The 27,463-nt window shown below is 38.8% G+C and overlaps 2 protein-coding genes across 3 annotated transcripts in view; one reads left to right on the forward strand and one right to left on the reverse strand.

The window, feature by feature from the left end:
- exoc3 (exocyst complex component 3) lies at positions 1–15,289 on the reverse strand. Of its 2 annotated transcripts, none has more exons than XM_042427591.1 (16): positions 15,083–15,289; positions 13,905–14,104; positions 11,771–11,990; positions 11,421–11,593; positions 9,500–9,712; positions 8,620–8,798; positions 6,852–6,968; positions 5,851–5,968; positions 4,966–5,091; positions 4,362–4,462; positions 3,909–4,019; positions 3,570–3,711; positions 2,919–3,041; positions 1,924–2,085; positions 1,615–1,736; positions 1–400 (listed from the first exon to the last, which is right to left on the reverse strand). In XM_042427591.1, the coding sequence occupies exons 2-16, from the start codon at positions 14,046–14,048 to the stop codon at positions 196–198; spliced, it is 2,256 nt and encodes a 751-aa protein (XP_042283525.1). In that variant the 5' UTR covers positions 14,049–14,104; positions 15,083–15,289; the 3' UTR covers positions 1–195. The 2 variants fall into 2 exon arrangements, with proteins under 2 accessions (XP_042283525.1, XP_042283526.1); XM_042427592.1 differs by having other exon boundaries at positions 15,216–15,269.
- gad3 (glutamate decarboxylase 3) overlaps positions 14,115–27,463 on the forward strand; it is a 22,265-nt gene continuing 8,916 nt past the window's right edge. The window contains exons 1-5 of the mRNA XM_042427594.1: positions 14,115–14,775; positions 24,129–24,236; positions 24,833–24,939; positions 26,204–26,339; positions 27,050–27,140. Of these exons, the coding sequence (XP_042283528.1) occupies positions 14,628–14,775; positions 24,129–24,236; positions 24,833–24,939; positions 26,204–26,339; positions 27,050–27,140 (590 nt within the window). The 5' untranslated portion in view covers positions 14,115–14,627. The remainder of the gene's footprint in view (positions 14,776–24,128; positions 24,237–24,832; positions 24,940–26,203; positions 26,340–27,049; positions 27,141–27,463) is intronic.

Below are 27,463 nucleotides of genomic sequence, written 5' to 3' on the forward strand. Positions count from 1 at the left end.
TCCATTTTTACAACTACAGTTTTATTATTTTCTGAAGCAAGATGTGATCTTGATGACAATAAAACAGCAAATAAAGTGTGGGAACAAAACACAGCAAGCTGCATTAAACAAAGACAACAGAGTGTAGAAAAAGAAATGATCATGTTATCATCTCTGAAGATGCAGAAGGTGGAAACAGTGTCGTAGTGACTGGCTTTATTTGAGCAGCTTTGCAGTTGCCATGGAGGTCATGGTAGTCATGGTCGTCATGGTGATGGTGGGCACGGTGATGTCTTTGAAGATGGGCTGTGTGACACCAGAATAGGATACTTTGTTCTCACTGAGAGTCCCAATAATCATCTGGCGCATTTCCCTGCTAGCATCACCACGCACCGCCAGCAATGCCTGGATGTGCTCCTCCCTAGAGAGAGCAGAGAGGATAAAAAAAAACTTAGCAACGAGAAAGGAAGGATGTGTGATGATATCATTCAAAGGAAGAGCTGACGAAGTTCTTATTTGGTAGATGTTTATTAGACAATGGCCATCGGGTCCATTCCATGTACAAAGATGGTCTGGGCACCGTACCACTGTCGGTGCATAGCTTATATGGGGTTACACATCTGTATCTTATCACATGAATAACATAGGTTTTCCATGGGCACCAGGTCGGTTGGGAGCCATCCATCATGTAATTGACAGCTGCCTCACAACATATTATGTGCCACAACATACCACATCTGGAACAGTTCCAAACTTGACCATGGATCCATTGTTTGTATCTCTAAGGTCCCCCCGAAGGGCTATACCATATTACCTAAGGTGACATGCAGACTCTGAAATGTTTATGTCACATGTCCAACACCCAAAATCAGTAAAATACATAGGGTCAGATAAAAATCATACTAACACAACGAGAGATGCCATATAACATTTGTGTGGAAACTCATCGAGGACACTTAACATCAGGTGCGATTAATAGCATTATTAACATCTGTATTCCACGTAGTTGTGCCAGTTTATGGTCCTGGTGCTGTGCGTGCTATATCACTGCCTGGGCTTACTCAAAGCAACAATGTTAATGTCTCAGAGCAGCCAAGTCAGGATCTAGGGCTCGTATTTATCAAACTGCTGAGTCAAATTTTGGACTTCAGTGAAAGATAAAAAGTAAAAGTCCTTTACTCACAAACTTGAGAATATAGATGTATAAATCACCTCGTCTACCAGCAGCAGAATTTAGTTTCCATTTCAGCCAATTTCCTATTGTTTGGTCCCTATTTATATATTTATACACTGTAAATATATTAGATTGTTGTTCATTTCAATGACATATGTTGAATGAATAACATACCTTTGAATAAACTGTTCGAATTTTTTAAAGTAATGTATAATATGACATATGTAGTTGACATGGAATCACTTGAGAATTGCTATTAAAATGAACTTGATAAATGTGTCTTACACTCAGCCAAGAACTTTTGTATTCTAAGTTGGTAATTTAGAGCATTCTGAAGTACCAGACCTCACGCATTGCCGTCTACACCAGTTTATGTTTTACGACTGCAAGTTAGAAAAAATTGAAAATGTAAGAATTTGAGAGAGAGAGAGAGAGTGTGAGAGTGTGTAGCGTGAGTGTACCTGATGTCAGGGTATTTAGACACCAGAGTGGTGACCTCCAGGAACAGCAGAGTTGGGTCAGTCAGTTTGAAGACTTCAGCGGTGGCAGCGATGGCACCACAAAGACGGTCTGTGTCTTCACCCTGCACACAACAATCAAACTCAACACTGGATGTGTTCAGCCACAGTACTGCTATGTACCAAGCATCTTTTCAACAGCTTTGCCGATGATTAACAGAGTAGTTCATTGTTAGTTACAACTGTTAAGCGAGCGCTAAAAAGGTGAATAATTTAGCAGCATAGAAAAAAAACAGCTGTATGTCAACTCACAGCAGCCAGTTTTCTGAAGAGAAACTTGAACTGATCGGCCTCTTTGATCATCCTCTCAGCTCCTTCCCTCCTCTCATCAGCGTTCTTAAAGGTGATCCTCTTCTGCATCACTGCTTTGATGTACTCCACTACCACTCTGCGCAGGGCCTCACTTGTCATCTCCTGCAACACACCACAACTAACATGTCATGGGATCATCTTAAAAATCTCTGTGTTATATACTGTTAGGAGTAAAGGGGGCGGGGTTTATAGTTCCTCTTTCTTCCTTTCCCTTTCCTAAACTGGACTGGTTTTCATTGAGAAGATAACAAGGGGGTGTGGTTAAGCTGCGGGCTGATAAAAGGACGCCACGGTGAGGTGCGTGCGCAACCACTGGAGTAATGTGATGAGGCTCAGCTGGGAAAGCGCGAACATTGAAAGTGATACGAGTTGAGTTAAAGCCCAGAGAGACGTCCTTTTTAGAAGCGTTCGAGACCTTACAGCTTCACACCTTTCCTGCACCCGGACCCTTGAGTAAAACCAGTTTTGTTCTTCGGGGACCCATCCCCCAACCACCAAAAACTGAACTGAACCGCCAGAAGGAGCTCGCGGCTCACGAGAGCAACGCCAGCGCTGGCGAGGCCGAGTCGGAGGGACTTGAAATGCTAGTTGGCGTGGAAACCTGATAAGGTAACCCACCTCCAGACTGTCTATCTCTAACATTGGAAACCAGTCCGTCTTCCTCTGTGTTCTTCCACGTTTCCTCCTTTTCTACACCCTCCAGGTTAGGACTAGTATTGGTTCATTAATACTGAAACCCCTAGACTTGACTAGTCCGTAACAATACACACACACACAAACACACAAGATGGCTCATAGCTCTTCCAAAACTATGGAACTGCCAAAATATGATAGTACATTCACATGTTGGATTCATCAAGTCAATCGGTTCAACTGTTTTATAGAATTATCTTTGAGCTACCCTGCTGAGATCCTGTGTTCTGCTCCTGTCCTACCTGGTTGAAGGGTTTTTTAATCTTGTTGAAGTCATTGAAGTAGTCCTCCACTGTCACACAGATGGTGTCCACAGCATGAGAGCCAGTTAGCCACTTCCTGGTCAGCAGTTCATTCAGGTGATGCTGGGATACATAAGTCAAGGCAATGTCAAAATAAGTATACGTATAAGTGTCAGGTTGTTTTGTCATTTACTGTTAGTTCAAATGAAAACAAAGAGAAACTTGATCTGTCTCACATCCTGCAATTATAATGATGATTCAATGATTATACGTTATTGTAAAGCTCATTCATCCATCACTTAGCTAGTACTCTTTGACTGTTCAAATACTGTCTTTGAATAACAAATGAGCAGCATGCCCTGAGGAGTTATTACAGTTTGAAGAAAACGTGTTTCTACTTTATAGTAAATATGTGCAAAAATCTTATCTGAGGTCATTTATACCGTGATGTAAACATCAACAATATGTCTACAAATACTGTGGTTGTCAATGAAATTTTGTGATTATCCGGAGTAAGTGAAACACTATTTCTGTGATGGGATGTTACTGTTGACTTTTTATTTTGAGTAGATTATTTAAGCATCTGAGCACATGTATAAAGGAATTTGTATTTGTAATAAAACATTTGTCATCAATTTGAACCCATCTTACTTCAAGGTCTAGGAAGACTTCATCCAATAGGAACTGACATCCCTCTTTGGCCACCTCATTGAGTGTCTTTGCTATGGCAGTGTCAATTTCAGTGGGCTCTGAAGACTGAGAGTACTTCCTCTTCAGACTGTTGATGGACTCTCTGAGGAACACATGCCACAAATGTCATGCATTAGAATATATGATATCTACAGCCCTCTGAAAACAAAAAGCAATTACTTAAAAGACTGCTGGAGACACTCTCACCTGAAACCTCAAATCAAATTCCATTTGGCATCAAAACCAGAACTCTCATGTTTTGAAAGCATAAACACTAACTTGTGTAAAATGAAATCTTACTTGAATGTCTGGCAGTTGTTAATGATGGCTATCATGTACTGCACATAACACTGAGGCAGCTGCCGGTCTCTCAGGTGCTCCTCTTTGTAGGTCACTGCCTCCTCTTTGTACCTGCACACAACAACACACACAGTGTCAGTGTAACACAGCAAAGTGTTCATATAATCAGAGTACTTTGTTCTCTTGAGCCCAGTTTGCATATGACCCATATTTAAAGGGTAAGTGCCAATTATACATCAGAACCCATGTGGACAACATATCATGTTTGTGGATGTCCTAGAAAATTCCCTCATTATAACATCAGATTTATATATATATATATATATATATATATATATATATATATATATATATATAAATAAAAGAGCTTAAAAACAAAATTATTCTTGCATATAATTCCTAAGAACAACTTTAACGCACCTTCACTAACTCAGAACAAAAGTCAAACAATACCTGTGGAGGAATGTGTTCATCTGTTTCAGGCAGAGCTTCAGAACCTGCTCTTTGAAATCCCCGTCGATTTGTGCAGCGACTTGCAGGTTCTGTTCAAACATCTGATGAAGAGTGGAGTGAAGACACATAAAGAACAGGAAGGGAGGTGGAGTGAAACAATTTACTAGAAGTAAATGCTTCCATTACAAGGATCAGGAAGCAAACACTGCTCTGCTGGTTTTTCCCAGGTCTCAGCTGGTGACAAAAGGTGACCAGGCTTTGCAATTAAAGCCCCCAGAATTCTTGCCCATTGAGAGAAGACAGGCTACATCTGTATTGTCTTTCAAATCCCTTATTAAACCATTCTTTGGTTTGGTTTTATCTTTTCATCCTTGCAATTTTATATTCTCCTGTTTTTAACTTTTTAATCTCCTGTGTTGGATAAACTTATTGTTTGTCTTTTTGATCTCATTGTTTTTCTTTTTCTCTGGATGGGACTTTCACTGCCCTCATCCACATGAGCAAATCTGGTAGAGGCATAGTCAAAGCTCTCAACCTGAAGCTGTCATGGTCATGGTTCTCAAGTTTTATATAAATGTAATAGTAGTTGTGTCATGTGTGTTACCTGAAAGACAATGGCGGGCAGTGTGGTCTGGTAGTATCCGTCCTGGTCAGCCTCAGGCTCTGTTTCTTTCTGCCAGTCCTTCTTGTCTGTTTCCAGGGCCTTCCTCAGCCAGCCTGTTATATTAGACTGCAGACATAGACAGTCAGTAAAGAGTAAAGAGTCTGGGTCCACACATCACAATTAGATGGTTTGTAACATTATTATTTGAGACAATGTAACCTGTTGAACTTTCATTAAAACAAGTTGGCATTTTTCTAACTGTCTTGCCTATTTATTTCATAATTGATATCTGTGTACAGGGGGGGAGGAAAGGATGAACAAGGAGGTAGCAAAAGGCCTTGACCAGGACCCTCATTTATTACCGTTGCATATGCACAAAAGAAGGCATATGCCACTTTTTAAGCAAACCAACTCGACAGGAGAATGCGCGGTCCTCCACAGAAACTCTGACCCATACGTAACGCACATAAACTGGAGAAATGAGGAACTCTGATGGCAGAAGGATGAAACGCAAGAAACGGTGTGAAATTGATACTTTTGTGTAAAATAAGTCAAAATATTACCTCTCACGTATTATATGAAGAGTTAATTTGCAAAAAGATAAAAGCCATTCTAACATCTGTTTGAATGATACTCCCTAGAGTGCGCACACAAAAAAACACGATTTAGAATAATAAATGGGCCATTTCATGAGAAAAGGAAGTTACTGTGATTAAAAGGTCCAAGGAGCGGGTCTATTTTTAGTGCAGCGCTAACAATTTGATTATGTGGGGATTCCACCAGAAGTTCCAAATGAAATAAATGCATGATGAGAATGAAAACTTAGAGGGTTAATAACTTCAAGGGGCATCCCTAAATGTGCCTGTCAGTGTGTGTGCTGCTTACTGTGAAAGTCTGGACATATTTGCTGAGGAGGTCATCCACCACATCCTGAGGCAGCAGAGGCTCCAGCTGGTTGATGTCACACTCTAAACGAAGCTCTGGATGGCCCATCATCTCCTCACTGAAACATAGACAGACTCTTTAACTATGAATCACTTCCATCTGCAGGTGTCTAATGAACTCTATGGAGTTACATTTTTTTTCCCCCGTTGTTTTATTTGTTGGGTGAGTAACATATTAAAATCTGATATTAAAAAGCTGCCTCTTGCTGCTCGTCTGCATCTGACTGAAATTTATAACAACATAACCAGCAGACCACAGTTTGGTGTTTAGATGCAAATCAAATTAATCTCAGTGGGGCTAAATTACTGTGAGATGGACTGGTAGTGACAATGGCAAATACAATGTGAGCTGTCAGTTTTCCCTGGTGTGGAAATAACTGTTTGTGTTATCATCAGATTGTTTAAGATGCTCTGAAATTAGTCAGAGAGAAATGTAATTAATGACCTTGGAAATAAGTAGTATAGAAAAATAGATTAATATTTTGGGGTTGTGAATCTATCCCATTAGGTTATGTGTTGGCTTTGGCAGGGTTGTATTCTGTAGGAGCTTTCTGTAGAAATGATAAAAAATTATAAATGACAGGAATCAATCAGTACCACCATCAGATTAACTCCATGTAACGACAATGAAATAGGTGAGGAAGTTTTGTCCACAATAGCTTTACTATGTGAGAAAAACAAAGTCTCCTAGAGGGGTCTGCTTTGGTTTCTGTGCACGAGTCTCATCACCGCCAATGATTTAGGAGGAGGTAACCTGGAAAATACACCAAATGAACAAATGCACAAGCCCTGTGGTCATGGCAAACTCAAATTATCACTGATGTTGCTGATGAAGCATAATGGCTTTTCAGCTTGGTCTCTGAACTGAAGAAAACCCCAAAATGAACACAATATTCAGTACATGGACACAACTTGTTAGAATGTGTGTTTGTGTGTATGTACCTCTTATATGTGTTGAGGACCCAGGTTAGCATGGACACAATCTCATTAGCCTCCAAGTCCTCAGAGGCCAGTTCTTTGACACGAGTGGACACAGCATTGTGGTAGAGACTGAAAAACCTAAAACACACATACGTATGTGTAATATCTCTTCCAGACAGCAGACAGTGCTATTCAACCTATGTTGGACCCATTCATGTCTGGATACAGACATATAACCTGATAATTACATAACATACATTAATTACTAGATACCCTAAATTTCAGTTTCTCTTCTCTGTCCATTAGCAGTGTTTCCCCCTAGTTTGACTGCTTTGGCCTGGCCTTAACTGAGTTTTTACTACCTTCCAGAGAAGCATCATAATGAAACACACATCCACGGTTTTCATTAAACTTACTTATGAGTTTTAATAGTTTTAAAATTGTGATGTGTAATGTATATTTTAAGGAATAATTATCGGACTTAAGTTTAGTAAAAACTTGTTGTAGTTGCATTAAAGGGTCTAAGAAAGTTATTCTGACCCGAGAGTGGAAGGCAGTTTTAGCTACACAACAACACATAAACGCAAAATTCCTGTACATGGAGCTCAGGTGTGCTCTCATTGGATGATCAGAGATGGAAAGTCTGCACAGTAGTTAGTAAACAGAAAGTAGTTCACAAAGAAGTAACTCAGCAAAGCAGTGATGCTTTCACAAGAAAATGTCAGGCAGAGAATATACTGTTCTGTAGCTCTGATGAAAAGACGAAAACACTTTCTACAAAACAACTGTTGGGTCATTCCAGGTCAAATCAACAGATTTGCTGACTTGAACCAAACTATATTAATTAAGGCATCAAAGTAGTTGCCTAATATTAGTACCAAGAAATGTTAGCACAATTTCTAGTCTTGTAGTTTTCTTAATTGTAAAAATTAAATTCTGTAAAAAATAGTATTGACACCTTTAGTGTCAGTATTATTCCTATATTTATCATTGAGGCCCCACTTACACCAACTGGCAGGTACTTCCACTGGATTTGGAAAAAGACATCAGTGTATTTTTGTGTTCACACCAAACACGCGAAAAATTCGTCTTTATTTTGACTTTATATGTAATCTCAACGCTTGAAAAATTTGCTTTGCGTTTGGTGTGAACACACTATTTCTTCAAAGCTTTCAGTTTTGTACCACTGCAATTAGTTAAACTGTAGGACTGGGTTTTGCAGAATTTCCGTTTGTAGTAAAACATGGTGTTTTTGATACCTTATGTTTGGTTTAAGGCACTTCATATTTTGTGCATTTACTAATTAAAACATGCTCTTTCCAGTGGCATGATTGTTTTTATGCTAGACTTTATCATACACAGGCAATATGCGCTTGAAATATAGGTGTGAAATCATATTTCCATTTTTAATGCTTCATAAATCAGAAATTATGATTTCTTTTAGACACGCACCTAGTTGAAAATATAGTACTATAACATAACAAAGATCTGATGTGGTTCTGTGTGAAGATATAGTGCTCCAAAGCACAAAATCATTTTTTAAATGAAATAAAAAGTGAAATAATAGAATAAAAAGATAGTGAATGAATAGTTCAAAGGTAATGACTTATGGAACTGTAATATTTTAGCAACACTCTTTTTTGGCAGGCCACGCCCCCTTTTATAAAGGCGCCATAGCTCAGAAACTAAAGAAGATACAAGCCACTATAATGTGTTACATGATCTTGAGTTTAGGACCTGTTACATATGCTGACAGCAAAACAGACTGATTCATTCAGTTATGCGTTACCTGTTGAAGGTGTTGTAGTGAGGGGGGAAGCACTGAACCATGAGGTTCTTGACAACGATGAGGTCATCCAGAACATATTTCCTGGTTATTTCCAGAAGACGAACCAGCCACATTTTATCAGCCTCCCTCGTCACTGCCTGGGTGCCCTCAATGCGGGTGCTGACTGTACCCTCCAACACCTGCCAAACAGACAGTTTAAAGGCTTCAGGAAAAGCTCTTTGGTTTAGGGGATGAGACTATACAGTTGACCTGTAAAGTAATTAGGTCAAGATAATTAAAATGTGAACACCACTTCTATGCCACAGCAAATCAATTCAAAATAAATGTCACTGTTCTCTAATGTAATATGTTCTACAAACACAGTCATGCTTCACCATGTGCCAATGACTGTGAGACCAAGGCCTTATCATTACAGTAACCATTACTTTCAATCAGTCTCCATATGTTCTCCATATCTGGCAAAGATCATTTGAGACAAGACTTAACTGCTGTGTAAAATGTAGAGAGGTTTTACAGTGGGGAAGGAAGAACAAAGAAGTCAAAAGACTAATAAAAACAATCGCACACCAGCCATGTGGGCTTAAGTGGGTAATCAGGAAAAACCACATGAAAAGTCAAAAGAAGAGGAAGAAGAAGAAGAAGAAGAAGAAGAGATAGAAGAGTGGGATGCAGAAAAAGAAGAGGACAAAGAGTGGGATGAAGAAAGAGAAGAGGAAGACGAGACGGGTGAAGAAAAAAACAGGAAGAAGAGTGGGACGAAGAAAAAGAAGAGGAAGAGAGTGGGATGAAGAAAGATAATTAACTCTATTCTAAAAGTAAGACCTACAGAGACCTGTAAGATGTACAGAGCAATACTTGGATGCTTCATCACTCCTTTTACCTCGAACATTTTGTCCTTCCATCGTTTGGGTCGCCCTGGTGGGATGAACCCAGTCTGCTTCTTACGGTCAACCATGCGCCGATCAATCTTCTCCTCGCGCTCAATGATACGAACCACTGAAACCAGCATGGTGGGGTCACGACGAACTGTTACCATGGACCTTTGCAGTACCATCCATAACTGTTTGGCCAGCTCATCTGACAACCCCTGAACCTGGGAGGAAACAGAGAGAGTTTAAAAACTGAATGCTTTAAAGACTTGACTGAGATAATAACTAAAAAAACATCTTGGACAGAATACAACTGTATTATCCACCAGAGAGGTAAACTATCTTTAGCTTGACATTTATCAACATATGTTCACATATGAGCAGAACTGATTTTATTAGTTACATTTTCTGCTTCAGTTTACAATACAAGGCCCTCCTGCAACACAGACAGGCCTGATACACATCTACAGTCATAGAAAGCAAAAAAGAGAAATGGAAGGAAGACACAAATGGGCTGTTCATGAGGTACCACAGTCACACAAGAAAAAAAATGCAGCTTTGTATTAGATAGGTTGAACGTGATGATGTGTCTGTACTCAGGTCAGGGTATAGTAAAAGTTTAAGGTGGATGATTTGTAACCAAGTGGGTAGCTCCAGGTCTGAAAAGTGAAGCCAATGAGAAGTGCCTTAAACCTGCATTCTCTCTAATAGCCAGCAGGGGGCAACACCACTGGCTCTAAAAAGAAGTCTGTTTGTACAGAAGTCTATGGGAAAATGACCCTTCTTCTCACTTAATTTATTACCTCAGTAAACCTCATGAGTTTATGGTCTCAATTGCTAATTTTAAGTCTTCTTCAATACAGCATGATGTTGATTTTGTAAATTACAGTCCCATTTAGAGTAAAATAGACGATAAAGCAGGGTAGTCTTTAGGGCATGGCTACCTTTTGATTGACAAGTCGCTACCACGGCAGTGGACGAGGTGCTGTTGTTGGACTCTGGGGAGCTCCTCCCCACCTCCACGCTCTTGTCCAAATATGGTCACTTCTCATCACTTCTGGCTCCAAAAAACCAAGATGGCGACTGTCAAAATGCCAAACTTGAGGCTTCAAAACGGGAGCCCACAAACTAATGCGTGTTGTCATGGTAACTACATCCATTATTTTTATACAGTCTATAGTTGTAATTATGCAATTTCACAAACCTTCCAGAGCTATGTACTGTAAATACTTCATTAAAAGCAGCTATTGCCAGCCATATTCCAACATAAACAATTACAGACCAATCAATAACAAAGAAATTGAGTGGGTAGAATTACCTGTAGAATTACTACATTTCCAAATGCTGTTTTCATTCAATAATTATTTCCAATTGCGTCTAATGTTTTTGAATTGTTGTCAAGTCAATAAAAGGTGACACTTCCTGCTAAATTTTCCCATTAAAAGCTTACTAAGAAGGGGAGGAATCATTCCCAATGAGAAAACATCTGCGCAGTAAGTGTTGGGTTAGCTTAACAGTGACACAAAATGTGCAAAACACACACACACACACACACACACACACACACACACATACACACACACAACTACTAAACATGAAGGAAGTGTTGAATTTGTATTACCCAGTGGTTATTAAGAACAAATGCCTGTATGGCTGTTCTAAATAAAGGCCTAATTCTCTATGTTGTTGAGGATTAGAGGACACAATTTGAAGATTTACAGTAATTGAAAATTTTCACAAGCCGAAGAAAGATTTTAAACTGCGTAAAAAACTCGAAGAACTGGTATCTGATCCGTTTTCCCTCATGAACAGTACCCCAAGTTTAGGTATCAGAATCAGAATCAGGGGAGAGAAAAAGTCATGTTGAGGACATGTATGATGTTCTTGTACAGTAATGTTATAACATTCCAATACACTATTACTTGAACTTACATCTTCAAAGTAGATGGAGATAAGGTTCATGTCACTGGTGTTCTTGCTGTCCATACGGTACTGCTCATACATGAGGTCATCCCGGGAACACTCCAGCTCCATCAGCTTCCTGTGGGCCTGCAGCAGCTCTGCCTGCTCTATCAGCTGCTGGGTCTCTGCTACGATCTCTGGGACTGTACACACAGAAAGGTGGCAAAGACACAGAGAACTGAGAGCAAATGAAAGCAGAGACAACTTGGACTGTGATATAGTCCAAGACCACAACTTCTCCTTTCCCATTAGATGACAAGGTAAATCAAACCTAAAACCTGTAAAGCCTGGAATGTTTCTGTCTTAACAATATTGTCTACCTGAGAAGATGTTTTTAAGGTTTTCCACAGCAGAGGCCAGCTGACTGTGTTGAACCACGGCATCCTTGACATCTTTCAGGTTCTCTATGGTGTTGATGCTCTGCCTCCAGTCTTTACTCACATCAGCTAGTGAGCTCTGGATGTCTTTGACGTCCAGCAGGGCACTGTGCAGCTGGGTCAGTCCAGTACGGACACCATCCAGCTGGGACTGGATGGCTGCCTGAAAGACATCCGGGGCCAACAAGAGACATATATTAGTGTAATACTGGAGTTATTATTAGAATAACTAAAACATGTCAGTAAATAACTTTGTGGTACATGGTGAATGCGTGCTGTCTTACTGAGTATGTGTGACATTACCATATAAAACAACATACTGTATACTTGGTCAATGATAAGTACAAGAATGCATTATTGCTTAACTTAGCTGTAATCAGAAGAACAAATAATAGGGATCTCTACCCAAACAGTAACAGACTGTTTATAAGTGGAAGAAAGTATGCACCAGATGCTGATGTGTTATTTGGAATCCAGTGGGTCCCATTTGATGGGTGGACACTGAGAGACCTGAGACCAAGCCTCAAGAGTAGATGCGATAACAAAACTGAATTAGTTACACATTTGCCTATTGTCAAAAAACAGGAGCTAGATCATTTGTCTATAGCTGAGGGATGTTCAATGCAGAGGCCACAACATGACCATGTTATTTAAACATTTGAAAGTGTTGCTAAGCACAGTTAAATATACCCAGGATTTTTAATGTTTTCTCAGGACTCAAAAGGGAACAGAAGTGAAATTAAGCAGATCACAGTAGGGATCACAATGGGATGGCAATGACTAAAGTCACCAGAGGAGAAACATTGGGATTGGGCAGGATGGGAAGAGTATTTGATTCCAGTGAAATTTTACAACACTTCTGACTGCAGTTTCATGTTGGAAAGAGCTGATATGCCAAAGTTAACTGTATTTATTGCGTAATGGTGACATTCAAACTTCACTGATGTTTTAACCGATATATTCCTTAAATTCTTCGAGGACAACTTGACAAACATAATTTCATTAGCCCTGATCAATTATTTTTTGTTATTAATCAATACATTGTTTCAGTGCTGAAACAGCTACTCAATGAATCTTTTTTCATTCAATTGAAAATTAATCAACAATTTCAATAATCAATGCTTATTTTAAGTTATTTATTAACTAATTTATGTAGCAAAATACCCACCATCCCCTGGTTCTAACTTATGAGGAATGTTGAGGACTTGCTGCTTTTCTCTGTTTGAAGGTTCTATATGTAGGAATCAGAAATTCCTTCTCCTTAGTGATATCTATGGCCCTCAAATGAGCTGCAGTCAACATCCTGGTGTCCGTGCTTGTGTGTGTGCTCGTGGCGCGAGACTCTTGCAAGTGATATCTTTTTCCTGGCTTACACTTCTCATGATTACATAAAAGATCTCTAACGTTGTGTTGTGGTATTTAACGTTGCACTGTTTCAGCAAAGCATCTCTTACCAGTTAGTCAGCCAGGCAGCAACGCGCTGTGGTCGGAGAGAAACGAACTTTGGTTATTGTTGTGAAATGTGTGCTTATTATGACCTAGTAAATAAAAGCCGTAAGCTATGTTCTGCTATTGCTCTGGAGCTTGTTTTCTGCTGCTTTGGTTGAGGAAATAATGTTTTAGCTGTGTGTGTGTGTGTGCTTGGGAATGGGCAACTTGTCATTGCGGGGGTGTTTTGTTGTGAAATGTGTAGTGGTTGACAGAGGCAGCTAGCTGTTTCCTTAGCTTGGTGAGCTAATATTGACAGGGTGTTTCTAGTCAGATAGCACTGTTTGCTGATGTTAGCGGGAGAGAGGCAAGGCACTCAGGAGTGCGCAAAAACATCAGTTACAGACAACCGAGAAAGTTGGGAAGGTCACATTTTTTAGGCCTACATTACATTACTACCTGTTCACTCATTGGCAAAAAAAAAAGATTAATAAATGTAAATTGCTTCACAATTCTACACATAGAACTCTTAATATCATTGTAAACAACAATCTTGAGCTCTGGACATGTAAAGACGTCATGTGAGTGAACACATGAAGAATGAAGAGGTGTATAATGATGTATACTGTACTGCCAGTGAACTCATCACCTTCAGCCGGGCCTCCACAGAGGCCTTCTTTCTGGCCTCTCTTCTTCTGTATTGCTCCACTTTGTCTAGCTGGTCCGATCTCTGTAGCATTCCTGCCACACGCTGCACTGCTGTGGCAACCGCCTCTCGACTTGTCTCCTCCATAGTGATGCTCAGTTGTATAAAGTACCAGCTGTATTCATAGGCTTCATACAAAAACACTTGAGGTGAAAGAGAAAAATAAAGACTGTCACAAGTCAGTCTCATACACACTAAAATGAACAGACTTAATAAAACTAACTTTTTAAAAAGTTTTTCACCCAAGTGTAAACCTCATGCATGCCAGTCACTTAAGAAAATAAGTGCCAGGTGTTTCAAGATTTCACACAAATTGGCAAAAGTAACAGATCTGACCAAATATCTAATAAAGCAAATAGAGAATATCAGTATATTTCTGTGTTGCCCTATCAGATCAAATATTGGCAGGAAGACTGCCCACTGCTCTTTCAACAGTCACAGAACATGACTATGTGAGTTGTATGATATGAAAATTGATTGAAAACTATTTCACCCCAACTGCATCCCACCACTCTTGCTCAATTTCATGAATTCAAATATTAAAGCAAAGCAGACAACAGAGTGCTGATCTCCATTGTGTGATGAAACTGTCATTATCTGCAAAATTGCAGGTTTTTAGTTGTTAAAGGTGCAACCAGGAAATGTCCCAACAACTTGTTCTCTCGTATGAGCAGTGTTGCATCGTTGCACAGAACTCTACATCAGACCCATTCAGTCGTTTTTACAATATATATCATAGACACATATTTGGAATCTGAATTTTGGTGGACTGTACATCTGAAGAGCTGCGATTGTTTGGAAACGGAATATAAAGGTTAGTATTTTGCATCCTCAGCTGTCACACAATGAAATGGCTTCACAAGTTTTACTGTATCCAGGAATGTAAGAAAACGATATAAAGACAGCAAGCGAGCTGCTGGTCAGACTCGTTTTTATTTGGACAGCCGGGTAGACAAACCTCACTCACTGCAATCAATAAAGTGTCTAAAAATTAACCATGTAGATCAAATCTTCCAGCTGAATATGTCAAAGCCTAACATTATGCTAAGCTAACAATGGCCGGGAAGTGTTTCACTGCCTGTGAAACAGTGTTAGCTATACAAAGGCAGGAGACATCTTACCCCATGCATTCAAGGACTCAGCGTAGAGAAGATGAAATATCGCTGCATGTCGGCAAAACTGACATTTCTACCATTAACGGAGTTCTGCTGCTGTATTGATTTACTTCCTCCTTCGAGCCCCGCCCAGCATCACCTGCTTCTGCTGCTGCTACTGCTGTTGTTGCTGTTGCTGCTGCTTCTTCTTCTTCTTCCTCCTCCTCTTCCTCTTCCTCTTCCTCTCCTTCGGATTTTTTGGCGGTTGGCAACAAGCCCCCAAGAACAGCGCTGGGCTGTGAAACTAATTTGATATAGCGGCCAAACCGTGTAATTACAACATCACGTGACGGTGGGCCCAAAAAGACTTTTTCCCATAGATTTACATTGTGAAAGAGACATCCGTAAATCAGCGGATATTTTTTTTGAGTATCTCAACATCCGCAAAAGGACTCGTCTCACTATTAGAATTTGATCCGTTCGGTCTGATCACATTTCGAAAGCCTAAAAGAGCCGCACGATTGAATTGTTTTATCCCCATTTAAGTTAGCCGGAGGGCTAAACCGGAAGTAGCCGGCTCGGCCGGCGAAAGTCACTAGTGCGCTAGCTCTATGGGCCACACAGGTGCGGAAGCAATGCGGAAATGCAAAAGTATGCATGAACACGGTGAAAGAGGGAGTACTGCCATTCCACTTACAAATATGTGTATGATATTTGCCCAAAATAATCACAAGATTAACAATATCTGAAATTTTCGCATCCAAGTTGTCCATAAAATAAATAATGAGGCTTTTAATGTAAAATTTTTTTGTAATCTGCACATAGAAGGGTAATGGGTCTCCAGTTGTCTAAGGATAATTTGTCTTTGTTCGGTTTTGGTATAAGCGTAATTATGCCTTGTTTCATGGTAGGTGATAAAATAGAACATTTTATACACTCTTTAAAAGCATCATAGATCAGTTCTCTAATTTCAGTCCAGAAGTGTTTGACGAACTGTGTTGTGAGGCCATCTGGGCCCGGTGACTCTCCATCAGGCATCTGTGAAATGGCAGTGTCCAGCTCAGCTACGGATATTTCAGCTTCTGTTAGAAAATTCTCGTCTACTTTTGGGGTCCAGTCCTTTAGCAGACTCAGGAAATAAACCTGCCTCTTGATTAGAGTACTTGGAACTATTAGAATCTTATATAACAAAACTATGCGGTCATCAATAGATCTTTGCTCAAACAATTATTAATGTCTAATTTATTTATTACCTTTTTGGCATATTTTTTTGTAAATTGAAAAAATATGATGAATTCTTTTCACCGTCCTCAATCCATCTTGCCCTTGGGGAACCGTGCTGTTTTGGTCCTGCTTGACCCTATTATTATTACTAGTTATATTTCTATTATTATTATTGTTGTTATTGTTATTTTGCTTCTCTACAGCTCTTATTATACATCCATGTTGGCAACCAGCTTATCCGGGTTTTTTTCCCTTAAACTTTATCAACAAAAATATCATATACAATACATATAAAACACAAAGACATACAAAAGACAAACAACATCAACAATTTATGTCCCAGGGGTACAGGCAAATGTCCATGGAAGTTATTTACAACAACACTTTATATGTACAAAGCATGTATACACGGGTACACACCATGGGTACACATAACATAAGTAAAAAAAACAAAATGTGAAAGAAAATGTACACTTTTTAATGCTATAAATGAACGCAAGGGGAGAATAAATATCTATGTAAAGAAAGACAGCACAGGCTGTCACAGTTTTAATTGCTTTTTGTTTTAGAGAGTGTTGAATTGAATAAATGTATTGTTTGAACTCTTTGCTAAAGGCAATAAAGCACAGTTTTTACCTTTAAATTTACATTTATGGATATGGAATTTGGCCATTATAATAATAAGATTTATCATGTACACATGCTTTTCTGTGTATTATTTTCCAGGAGACCAAACAATATATTCTTCCAAAGTAAAATAAAACTTTAAGTATTTTCAGTAATGAAAACACAAAGGTTTTGCTAGAAATTCTTGACAACTGGGCAGTGCCAAAATAAATGCACAAACAGTTTGTGGATATCCATAACAGAGACTGCAACTCACATCAATGTCTCTCTTAAAGCTTTTTTAACATAGTTTTTAGCTGAACAGAATTTATGAATGAGTTTAAAGGAAATTTCCTTAACTTTATTGGTGATCGAGTGTTGATTAGGTAGAAGCCAGGCCTTCCTCCTCCTCATCCACAAAGTGATTCCAATATGAAATCACATCTGGTAGTGTGGTAATATCTCTCTGGAACGGAGCTCTTAAAGATCTGTTGTTATCACCAGGATAACTGGAAAAACAAATTTTGCCTATGGGAGTGTATGTTGGAGATAACAAGGGCGATTGTTGGACATTAACCCTTGGCTGAGATTTAAACAGCGTACAGACTCCAGAGGGTATTGCACCAAAGACTTTTGCATAATCCCCACATGTTACAGGCATATTATATTCTGACAGAAACTCTTCATAAGTAAAGAGAAGACCATCCCTATTAAATAACTGTTCTACCAACACAATATTATTGTGTAAGCAATATTCCATAAAGAGAGATTTGTGTTTATATAAAATGTCCTTGTTATTCCATATAAAAAATAGTTATGAGGTGAAAAATTGTGTTTGCAAACGAGGGACCATGACAATAAAGCCTGGTGATGAAAAGCAGACCTGTTTACAGGGATTTTTATCGATATTATAGTCACAAACAAGAAAAAAATTTAATCGACCCAGTTTAGATAATATATGGAGACATACAGTGCTGCTTTTTGTGAACCCTCTAGAATTTGCTCTATTTCTGCAATATGACCTAAAACATGATCAGATTTCCACTCAAGTCCTAAAACTAGTTAAAGAGACATCAGTTAAACAAATCAGACAAAAACAAACACTGGTTCATTTATTTATTGAGGAAAATGATCCAATGTTACATATTTGTGCATGGCAAAAGTATGTGAACCCCTAAGATTATCAATTCATTTGAAGGGGAAATTAGAGTTGGGTGTTTCAATCAATGGGATGACAATCAAGTGTGAGTCTGGGAGACCCTGCCTTATTTAAAGAAGAGAAATCTGGGCCTTCACTGTTAAACTCTGAGCTTCACAACACAGGTTTGTGGAAGTGTGTCATGGCTCAAACAAAGGAGATTTCTGAGGACCTTAGAAGAAGAGTTGTTGATGCTCACCAAGCTGGAAAGGGTTACAAGACCATTTCTGAAGAGTTTGGACTCCACCAGTCAGCTATCAGGCAGATCATGTACAAATTGAAGACATCTAACACCATTGTTGCCCTCCCCAGGAGTTGTCGAACAACAAAAATCACACCAAGAGCAGGCGTGTAATAGTCCAGGAGGCCACAACGGACCCCAGGTAATGTCTTGGAAACTAAAGGTCTCTCTTGCAGTGGCTACAGTCGATATTAATGAGTCCACCATCAGGAGAACATTGAACATCAATGGTGTGCATGGCAGAGTTGCAAGGAAAAAAGCCACTTCTCTCCAAACAGAACATTGCTGCCATCTACGGTTCGCTCAAGACCACATGGATAAGCCAGAAGGTGATTAGAACAATGTTCTGTGAATGGATGAGACCAAAATCGAACTTTTTGGCTTGAATGAGAAGCATTCTGTTTGGTGATGAGCAAACACTGCATTCCAGCATAAGAACCTTATCCTATCTGTGAAACAAGTTGGTGATAGTATCATGGTTTGGGCTGCTTTGCCTCTGAACCAGGACAGCTTGCATTCATTGATGGAGCTATTAGTTCTGAGTTGTATCAGCAAATTCTACAGGAAAATGTCAAGGTATCTGTCTGTGAACTGAAGCTCATCAGAAAGTGGGTCATGCAGTAAGATGACAACACTAAACGACAAGTCGTTCTACCAAAGAATGGTTAAAGCAGAAGAAAGATAATGTTTTGGAATGGCTGAGTCAAAGTCCTGACCTTAATCTTAAAGAATTGCTGTGGAAGGACCAGAAGCATGTAGTTCATGCAAAGAAGCCCACAACATCCCTGAGTTGAGACTATTCTGTAAGGAGGAATGGGCTAAAATTCCTCCAAGCTGATGTGCAGAGCTGATAAACAGTTACCAGAAATGTTTGGTTGAAGTTATTGCTGCAAAAGGGGGTCACACCAGTTACTGAAAGCAAGGGTTCACATGCTTTTGCCTCCCACAAATGTGTAAGATTGGATAATTTTCCTCAATAAGTAAATGAATAAGATGAAAAAAGAGATCACGTTTTGGGTCATATTTATGCAGAAATACAGAACATTCTAAAAAAAGGGTTCACAAACTTTCAAGCAGCACTGTATAATATTCCAAATGGAGGTAGGGTTTTTGAAAAATTGCTTCAGCCAATTTATCTTAAATGTATTATTTATTGTATAATAATCCAAAAAATGTAGCCCACCATTTTCGTAAGAATTTAGAACTGTTTTCTTCAAGTGATGTGTCTTATTTTTCAAAATGAAATTGAAGAGGATTTTGTCAATCTCTTTTAGTAGTTTGTTATCAAGATGCAGAGCCAAAGCTGCATAATGTCAGGAGATTCCTTCTGCCTTGGTAATTAATACTCTGTCTCTTAACGAGAGATCCCTTAAGAGCCATTGGTTTAATTTTCTTTGAGTTTTTTGTATAACAGGATTAAAAGGCAGATTTAGAGCACTCCTTAATGGCCATAAGTTCACACTTATTTACATTCATGTACAGACCAGAGGCCCTTGAGAACTCCCAGATTACTTCAATGGGAATATGAATTTGGTTTTCATTTTGTAAGAATAGTGTGGTGTCATGTGCCAGCTGAGTTATGATTACTTCTCTACCTATAAGAGAAATACCCTTCACCGCACTAGTTTTAATATGGCCTGCCAAAAGCTGAGTCACTAACAGGAAGAGGTATGGGGAGGTGGGGCGTCTAATGCCTCTAGACAGATTAAATCTGTCTAGATAAATATTTTTTCTGACAGATGCATTTCCAACTGACTGATCTCTCAACAGTGTCACCCAGCGTCTGACTAGCGTACGCTGTGTAGCCTGCGCTCTGATTAGCTAAGGCACTTCTGTGTTGTTAACTCTTTGTGACCCGGGTTACACCAGCCTTACTCTTTAAAGTTTTGGTTCACCAAAATTACTATTGACAGTGTGTTATATTGGATTATCCACAATGACATCCCTCTAGAAAAACACATTTTAAATTTGTTAATGTTTTGGTTTAAATGTTGAAACTGTTCAATTCTGTGAGCACCACAAACTTAACTCCATTGAACCTTGCTATATAGGGTTTGAGGCAGAAATCTCCGTAAGGGATACCTCAAAGCCTACAAGAGGGAAAACACAAGATGGAGCCACACTCATAGCTCCACTTGGAATCATGTTACATATCTGAGGCATCATGCAGGTGTTTTGTCTGCTATTCAGTGACAGACAGTACTGCAGCTGTTTGCAGACCACACCTCCCTTACCTGCTGCTCTTTAAATGTAGCAGCCTGACACCATAGTGTCTGTGCACCTCAGGCTGTACTGTATGAATTACTATTACAGAATTGTCTACATACTACACTGCTAGGAAAAGATTCAATGAAATACGCTTCTGGAGATATATGACTGCTATATAATATAGTTACAGCGGGAATGAACTGAATAGCTCTGAAACATCTCGGAAGAACTGACACTGATTTGTAATGAAATGGATTTCTTACAGTTTCCAGGTGAGAGTAATTTCATATCTCTCTATACAATGTAAAGTATACATGTAAACAAACTAAATATGGTGTGTCAAAGCATGTGGTGTTTTGATTTAAGCTTTTAGGTTGTATAGAAAGCATTGTTTCTAATACCCCAAAATGATTAAGCATGAAAAACTGGGTGGATGAAACCTCAGAACCTAAGATAAAACTAGTGAAATTTGGTTTAAGACTTACAGTTGAAGTTGAATCACTTAAAGAGTTGAACCATTCCTTGAAACAAAGAAAGTGTCAGTTAAATCTTGATGAGACTGAAGATGAAAAGTTGTTGTCAGGTGAAGAGTAAGTGCTGAAAGCAGTTGAAATGTTAGTTGAAGTGTAAGTGCTAGAAATAGTTCCGTGTACCCATACGACAGCTGAAGCGTCAGTTGGCAGCAGTTTAACTGTCTGTAAAAGAGCTGAATGTAGTTCAACTGAAGACTAAAACCTGGCCCTAACCCCTGTCCATTTTTCCAGTTTTATGCCACTCATCTCCTCATGACGTATTATCATGAGTTATTAACTGCCCAGTTTCTCATATTAGGGTACAGACTTTCATTATGTGAACAATATTAGAAGAAACAATACTGTTGGTTTTTAATTTTGAAATAATCACAAACAAGGAATAAAAATGGATTTACTGTTGCACTGCAAGTTGCTTTGAATAAGGATAAGAACAGGATAAGAAAATCTTCTAAATGGCTAAACTGTCATTTTAAACTGTATTGAATTTAAAAAGTGCAGTGGAAACAGCTACCCAAATGTATTCATGTTTCCTTACAAAAAGTGGTTACACTTGTTTGATGCATACAATTATTTTGTCTGCTAGATAAGTATGCTTCACTGTAAATAGTGAAATAAATACAGACGTGGCTGAACTTATTGGTACCCTTGCATTTTGTGAAAATAATGCACCATTCATCCTGAACTGTGTTGAAATTAAAAGATATTTTATTATCAATGTATGTCTATGTTTGGTTTGCAGTGCAACAAAACAAAAAAGTTGTGAAAATAACTGAATTCATGCTTATTCTACAAAGACATTCTAAAATAGCCTGAATAAAATTATTGGTACCCTTTAGAAGTTGTAAGAAATAATTGATTTGTAGTGATACTTTAAGCAGACTATTGTGTTTTAATTAGTATCACAGGTGTTTTCAATCTTATAATCACTCATGCAGCCAGTTTAAAAGAAGAAAATTACTCACTCTACTGTTTTGTGCCACTGTGTGCATCACATTGAACATAGATAACAGAAGGAAAACTAGAGAGTGGAATGAAGACATTAGAAAAAAGTTAATAGCCAAGCATGGTCAACGTTAAGGTTACAAGACCATCTCCAAAGAGCTTGATGTTTCTGTGACCACTGTTGCCAATATTATTAAATTTAAGGACCATGGAACTGTAGCCAACATCTCTGAAATGCAGGTGGGGAGATGGGTGGAGAAACTCAGGAGAGGAGATTGAGGTGACAAAACAGGAGAACAGACAGGGAGCCGATTGGCTGGGGGAAACACAGAGAGCAGGGCAGGGCTAACAAGACTAGATGCAGGGCAGGTGTGGAGGAGTGCAGGAACACAGGACGGAAACACAGAGCAAACCAAAACCCAAAAACACAATATCACTTAATCATAACCCAGCATAAATCAAACTGTCTCAGAATTACATAAACTTAAGTAAACAACACTACAAGCTAACTAATAATGCAAGACAGTCCTTCAGCTCAATTCAGCCTTCTCCAACACAGTCCAGTCTTAATATAAAAGGAAGAAAGGCTGAGGTGTCCAGTGGAACGGAGGAGAATAACAACCAAAGAACACAGAGCCATACTGACAGAAAACTTAACAGGCTAAATTACCATAAAGAAGAACTGGAGTTAACAGACACACAGAGTGAACACAGGAACCCAAAAGAGCAAAAACACAGAGTCCAAACACAGCAGAAAGTCCTGGCAGGATGTGACACCTGCTTTATTGTCAAATGTAAATTAAATGGGACCATAATTTACAAAATGAACATCATGCTATATTGAATAATACTTGCTGCTACATTATGAACCATCCAGACCTCTCAGGTAGTCTGGGACAGGTCTGCTTTCTGTCCCCAGAGTAAAAACTCAACATAGCGTTCAGTTTTTATGCTCCACATATCTGGAACAAACTCCCAGAAAACTGCAGGTCTGCTGCTACTCTCAGTTCTTTTAAATCACAGCTGAAGACTTTTCTGTCTGCTGCTGCCTTTTCTTAAACCAAATTTGAGGGTTAATATTTTACACTGCACTGTAACTTTTATTCTCTTGTTTTATCTGTCTTATTCTTTTTTAGCTTCTTTTTATTTCCAAATTTAACTCTTTTAATCGTATTTAAATGTCTTTTTACTTGTGTTGCTTCTATATTCTGTTTTGATGCCTTTTATGCTCTATGTAAAGCACTTTGAATTGTCTTGTTGTTGAAATGTGCTATACAAATAAACTTGCCTTGCCTTGAAACTAGCAATTGAGACCATAAACACATTAGGAAAATGTTCACTGAGGTAATACAGAGAGAAGTAGGGTCATCTTCCCATAGATTTCTATACAAATGGACTTCGTTTTGAAGCCAGTGGAGTCGCCCCCAGCTGGCCGTTAATCTGTGGCCTGTAAAGAGCACATCAGCCAGTAAAAAAAAGAGAACAAACATATATACCAACCACTCAAAAACCAATATATATACACTAAATATGATCCATAATGTCTGCATTCAATAATACTGTCAGATATAACATGTAGCATGAAATGAGGAGACAGTAGCTGAAGGGAGCCACTTAAAATTTAATTTCTCCTAAATTGAAAATGAAACACAATCCTATGCCATGTGAATGTTGAAAGAATTGGTTGTGTGTGTAATCATTCCCTCTGTGTGTACTGGCTGTATCGTGATCCCTTCCTAACACGACATCACTGTAAGAAACCCTCATTCTGTGGAAAAAAGAATTTGCTGAAGTTAATCTGAAGTTTCTTTTCTAACTAAGCAAGTAGCATGGCACTGACATTGCATGATGCACTGAAGTGCTTCAATGTGGTGGCACTGACATTGTCAGCCAGAACATTTCTCAGTTGCAGAGTAAGATGGGAATCTCTAAAATACCATGGATTTCAGCTTTTAGCTCTCTCTTTGATCAAATAGAAATCTTGCAGAAGTGGTTATGACTGGAAACAATATGTCAAATGTCACTACAGGCAGCATATTTTGGGGACAAGGAAGGAAAACCCTACTACATACTAAATGAGAGGCACCTTTACTCATAAACATGTATGTTTTGCACTTTCAGGAAGAATCGCTGATAAATCAGCCATGAGTGACAAACAGCAGGCAGACTCAGCAGCAGTCAGAGAAAGACAACAGACACTTGATGACTTCAGCAGTATCTCCAGCAAAGGTGAAAGCTTATCCAGCGATACAGAAGGTGTTCTCCTGACAGTCTGGACTGGAGGCTCCCGTCACTGATGGATGGCATGTTTGATTGAGCTTAACCACTCTGCCCAAGTTGTTGATTGACCATAAACCAAACCAAATGCAACTTCAGTGGGTTTTAAACAGCTAATTTAGGTTAATACCAAAAACTTTGTTTTATGTGTCGCAAAACGGAAGCTGGAATGGTACTTAAAGATTTACAATATTTATAAAAAAACCTTTATCTTACAAATTAGCAAATTAATAAATACATATGCAATACATTCACATTCAGAGCTTCTTCTGTTATAGAAGCATCTTTCTTCAAAAACCTACTTTATATAAGTCTTTAGATTTTCCCACTGATTTTTGGAATATCATTTTCACTTGAGTTTAGAGATTTAGACTCCAGCAGCAAGCTTTGCTGCTTGGGCCCCTGATAATTAATTTAATTTATTTACCTTTATATAAATGAATTCAGCCTTTTTAAGACTTTTAAATTTACATTAATTATTGCAATAACAAATAATGATAAAAAGGGACTGGTGTGTGTTTGTGTGTGTGTGGTTTGTGTGTGCACAGACCTGCTCCCAGCTTCAGGAGGTGAGGAGATGACCAGGGGGTTTTTGCAGGAGCTGGTTAACATCTTGTTGGATTACATCTGCAAGTCAAGTCAGAGGAGTTCCAAGGTATTGAACTGATCCTATCAATGTACTGTTTCAACAATATACTCAACAGCAATACGCTATTGTGTTTGAATCCTGTACAGTATCTCTGCTTAAAGATGTTCAAACCTTTCCTGTTTATATCTGCTACACAGGAGATGATAAGCGATAAATAAGTAATAAAAGGAGACAGTGAGTACTGCTGATAGATATGGAATTTAAATGAAAAAAGAGGAAGATAAGGACTAAGACCAAGACACACATACAGACAGGTGACAAATTAAAAGAAAAACCAACATAAAGTGTCTTAGTAAGGTGTTGGTCCACCATGTGGTGCCAGAACAGCTTCAGTACACCTTGGCATTGATTCTACAGTCTCTGAACTCTACTGGAGGGATGAACACCATTCTTCTAAAAGATATTCCCTCATTTGGTGTTTTGATGATGGTGGTGGAGAGCGCTGACTAACATGTTAGTCCAAAATCTTCCATAGATGTTCAACTGAGTTGAGATCTGGTGACTGTGAAGGCCATAGCATATAATTCACATCATTTTCATACTCATCAAACCATTCAGTGACCACTCATGCTCTGTGAATTGGGGCATTGTCATCCTGGAAGAGACCACTCTCATCAGGATAGAAATGTTTCATCATAGGATAAAGGTGATCACTCAGAACAACTTTGTATTGATTAGCAGTGATTCTTCCCTCTAAGAGGACAAGTGGACCCAAACCATGCCAGCAAAATATCTCCCACAGCATAACAGAGCCACCAGATCCCCTCACTGTAGGAGTCAAGCATTCAGACCTGCACCAGTTTTTCCTTTAATTTGTTACCTGTCTGTACTTGAGTGATTTATTTCCCAGTTGGTAAGAGGACCAGAAGCATAAGTATTTGAAACTCTCAAAAGAGAGAGAGAGGGAAATTTGTTTTATATCTCCTGTGGAAAGGATAGATGGTGGGAGCTCATAATATCTTAGCAGATGTATTCAGTGTATATTTGAAATCTGCAGAGGCAGGCATGCAAGAAATGAACAGAGCAGAGAGCATTAAAACTATAAAAAAAAGAAAAAAAGATTGCTTATACATGTGGCAATATGAAAATGTTGTGGTGTGATTGCTTGGCCAGAATCATAATGTATGTTGTATATTTTGAGTTGACCTTAATGAACAAAGTAAACTCAGAACAAAAAACATTATTGTTTGTGTATTCATTTTTCATATGTTTATTGGAATAATATATACACAATATTTACATTTAAAAAATGCTGCTGCTTGTGTTACAGGTTCTGGATTTCCACCATCCTCACCAGCTCAAGGAGGGACTGGAGGGTTTCAGTCTGGACCTGCCTGAACAACCTGAAACTCTGGAGCAAATACTGGTGGACTGTAGAGATACACTCAAGTATGGTGTCAATACAGGTTTGTGTCTGTCTGTGTGCATGTGTGTCCCAATCTTTCATTTATAACAACTCCAAATACCCTTGCAAAATCAGTTTGTTATGCTCCTTACCTCCTTAGTAGCTAATTTTGGTGTCATATTATGTCAGTTCTAAAATATTACACTAATACCAGACAAGTGTGACCTTGCATTTCACTGCTGACTATTGGTATGCCGCTGCTGTTCTACTGCTTTATTCCACTTCTTCCACTATGAAAAAAAGGACAACTATGTAGTTACAGCTAGGCCCACTAGATGAAGTATAATGTTCAAATCACATCTGAAACAGCTGCTTACATGGAGTGATTATTGTTCAGCCTAACATTACAGCATTGTTATACTCTATCTGCCAATAAAAAGTTGCACATGTCAGTTAAACATCAGCAGCATGATATTTTCATTTAGCATACAGTAGTGGCATATCAACAGTCAGCAGTGGTGTATGTCAGTAAGAATCAGTTTATGGCTGTAGGTAGTGTTATCTGCCAGTGGAACACAAGTGACATGCTGTTCATCAGTGCAGTATGCCATTTACGAACCAGCACATTTCAAGTGTTTGGAAACCATAATTATCTCATTATATTCATTCATTCATTCATGATGCTTTGAATCTCTATCTAATAATGAAGCCTTAATAACAAATTCCTTCAGTTTCAGTTATGACAGAAAGTTTGACCTTCTCTTTTCCCAGGCCATCCCCGTTTCTTCAATCAGCTATCCTCAGGTCTGGATGTGATTGGCGTAGCTGGTGAGTGGCTGACCTCTACAGCCAACACTAACATGTAAGATTTCATCACTGCTATTAAAACATTTTGTTATAATGCAGGCAGGGCTGTATTTTAAATTTATTTCCAGAGCTCCAGCTGGAAGCTTGGACACCTTGCTGGTAGTTAAGGTGCATTCAGGTACTCACACAAGTTTCCTCGTATGATAACACACCCATGACTGTGTGTGACAGCTCAGAGAGATGGATTTCTTAATTATCACACTCTCTTTTATTCTTCCTCTTTTTTAATGTTGATGCATATGCTCAGTTGTTTCAGGTTTAAATATGTTATTTACATTACACTCAGGAATGGTGTTTAAACTTAAATATTTGCAATTG

The sequence above is a fragment of the Thunnus maccoyii genome, chromosome 12, assembly GCF_910596095.1.
Source record: "Thunnus maccoyii chromosome 12, fThuMac1.1, whole genome shotgun sequence".
In the NCBI taxonomy this organism is placed as follows: Eukaryota; Metazoa; Chordata; class Actinopteri; order Scombriformes; family Scombridae; genus Thunnus; species Thunnus maccoyii.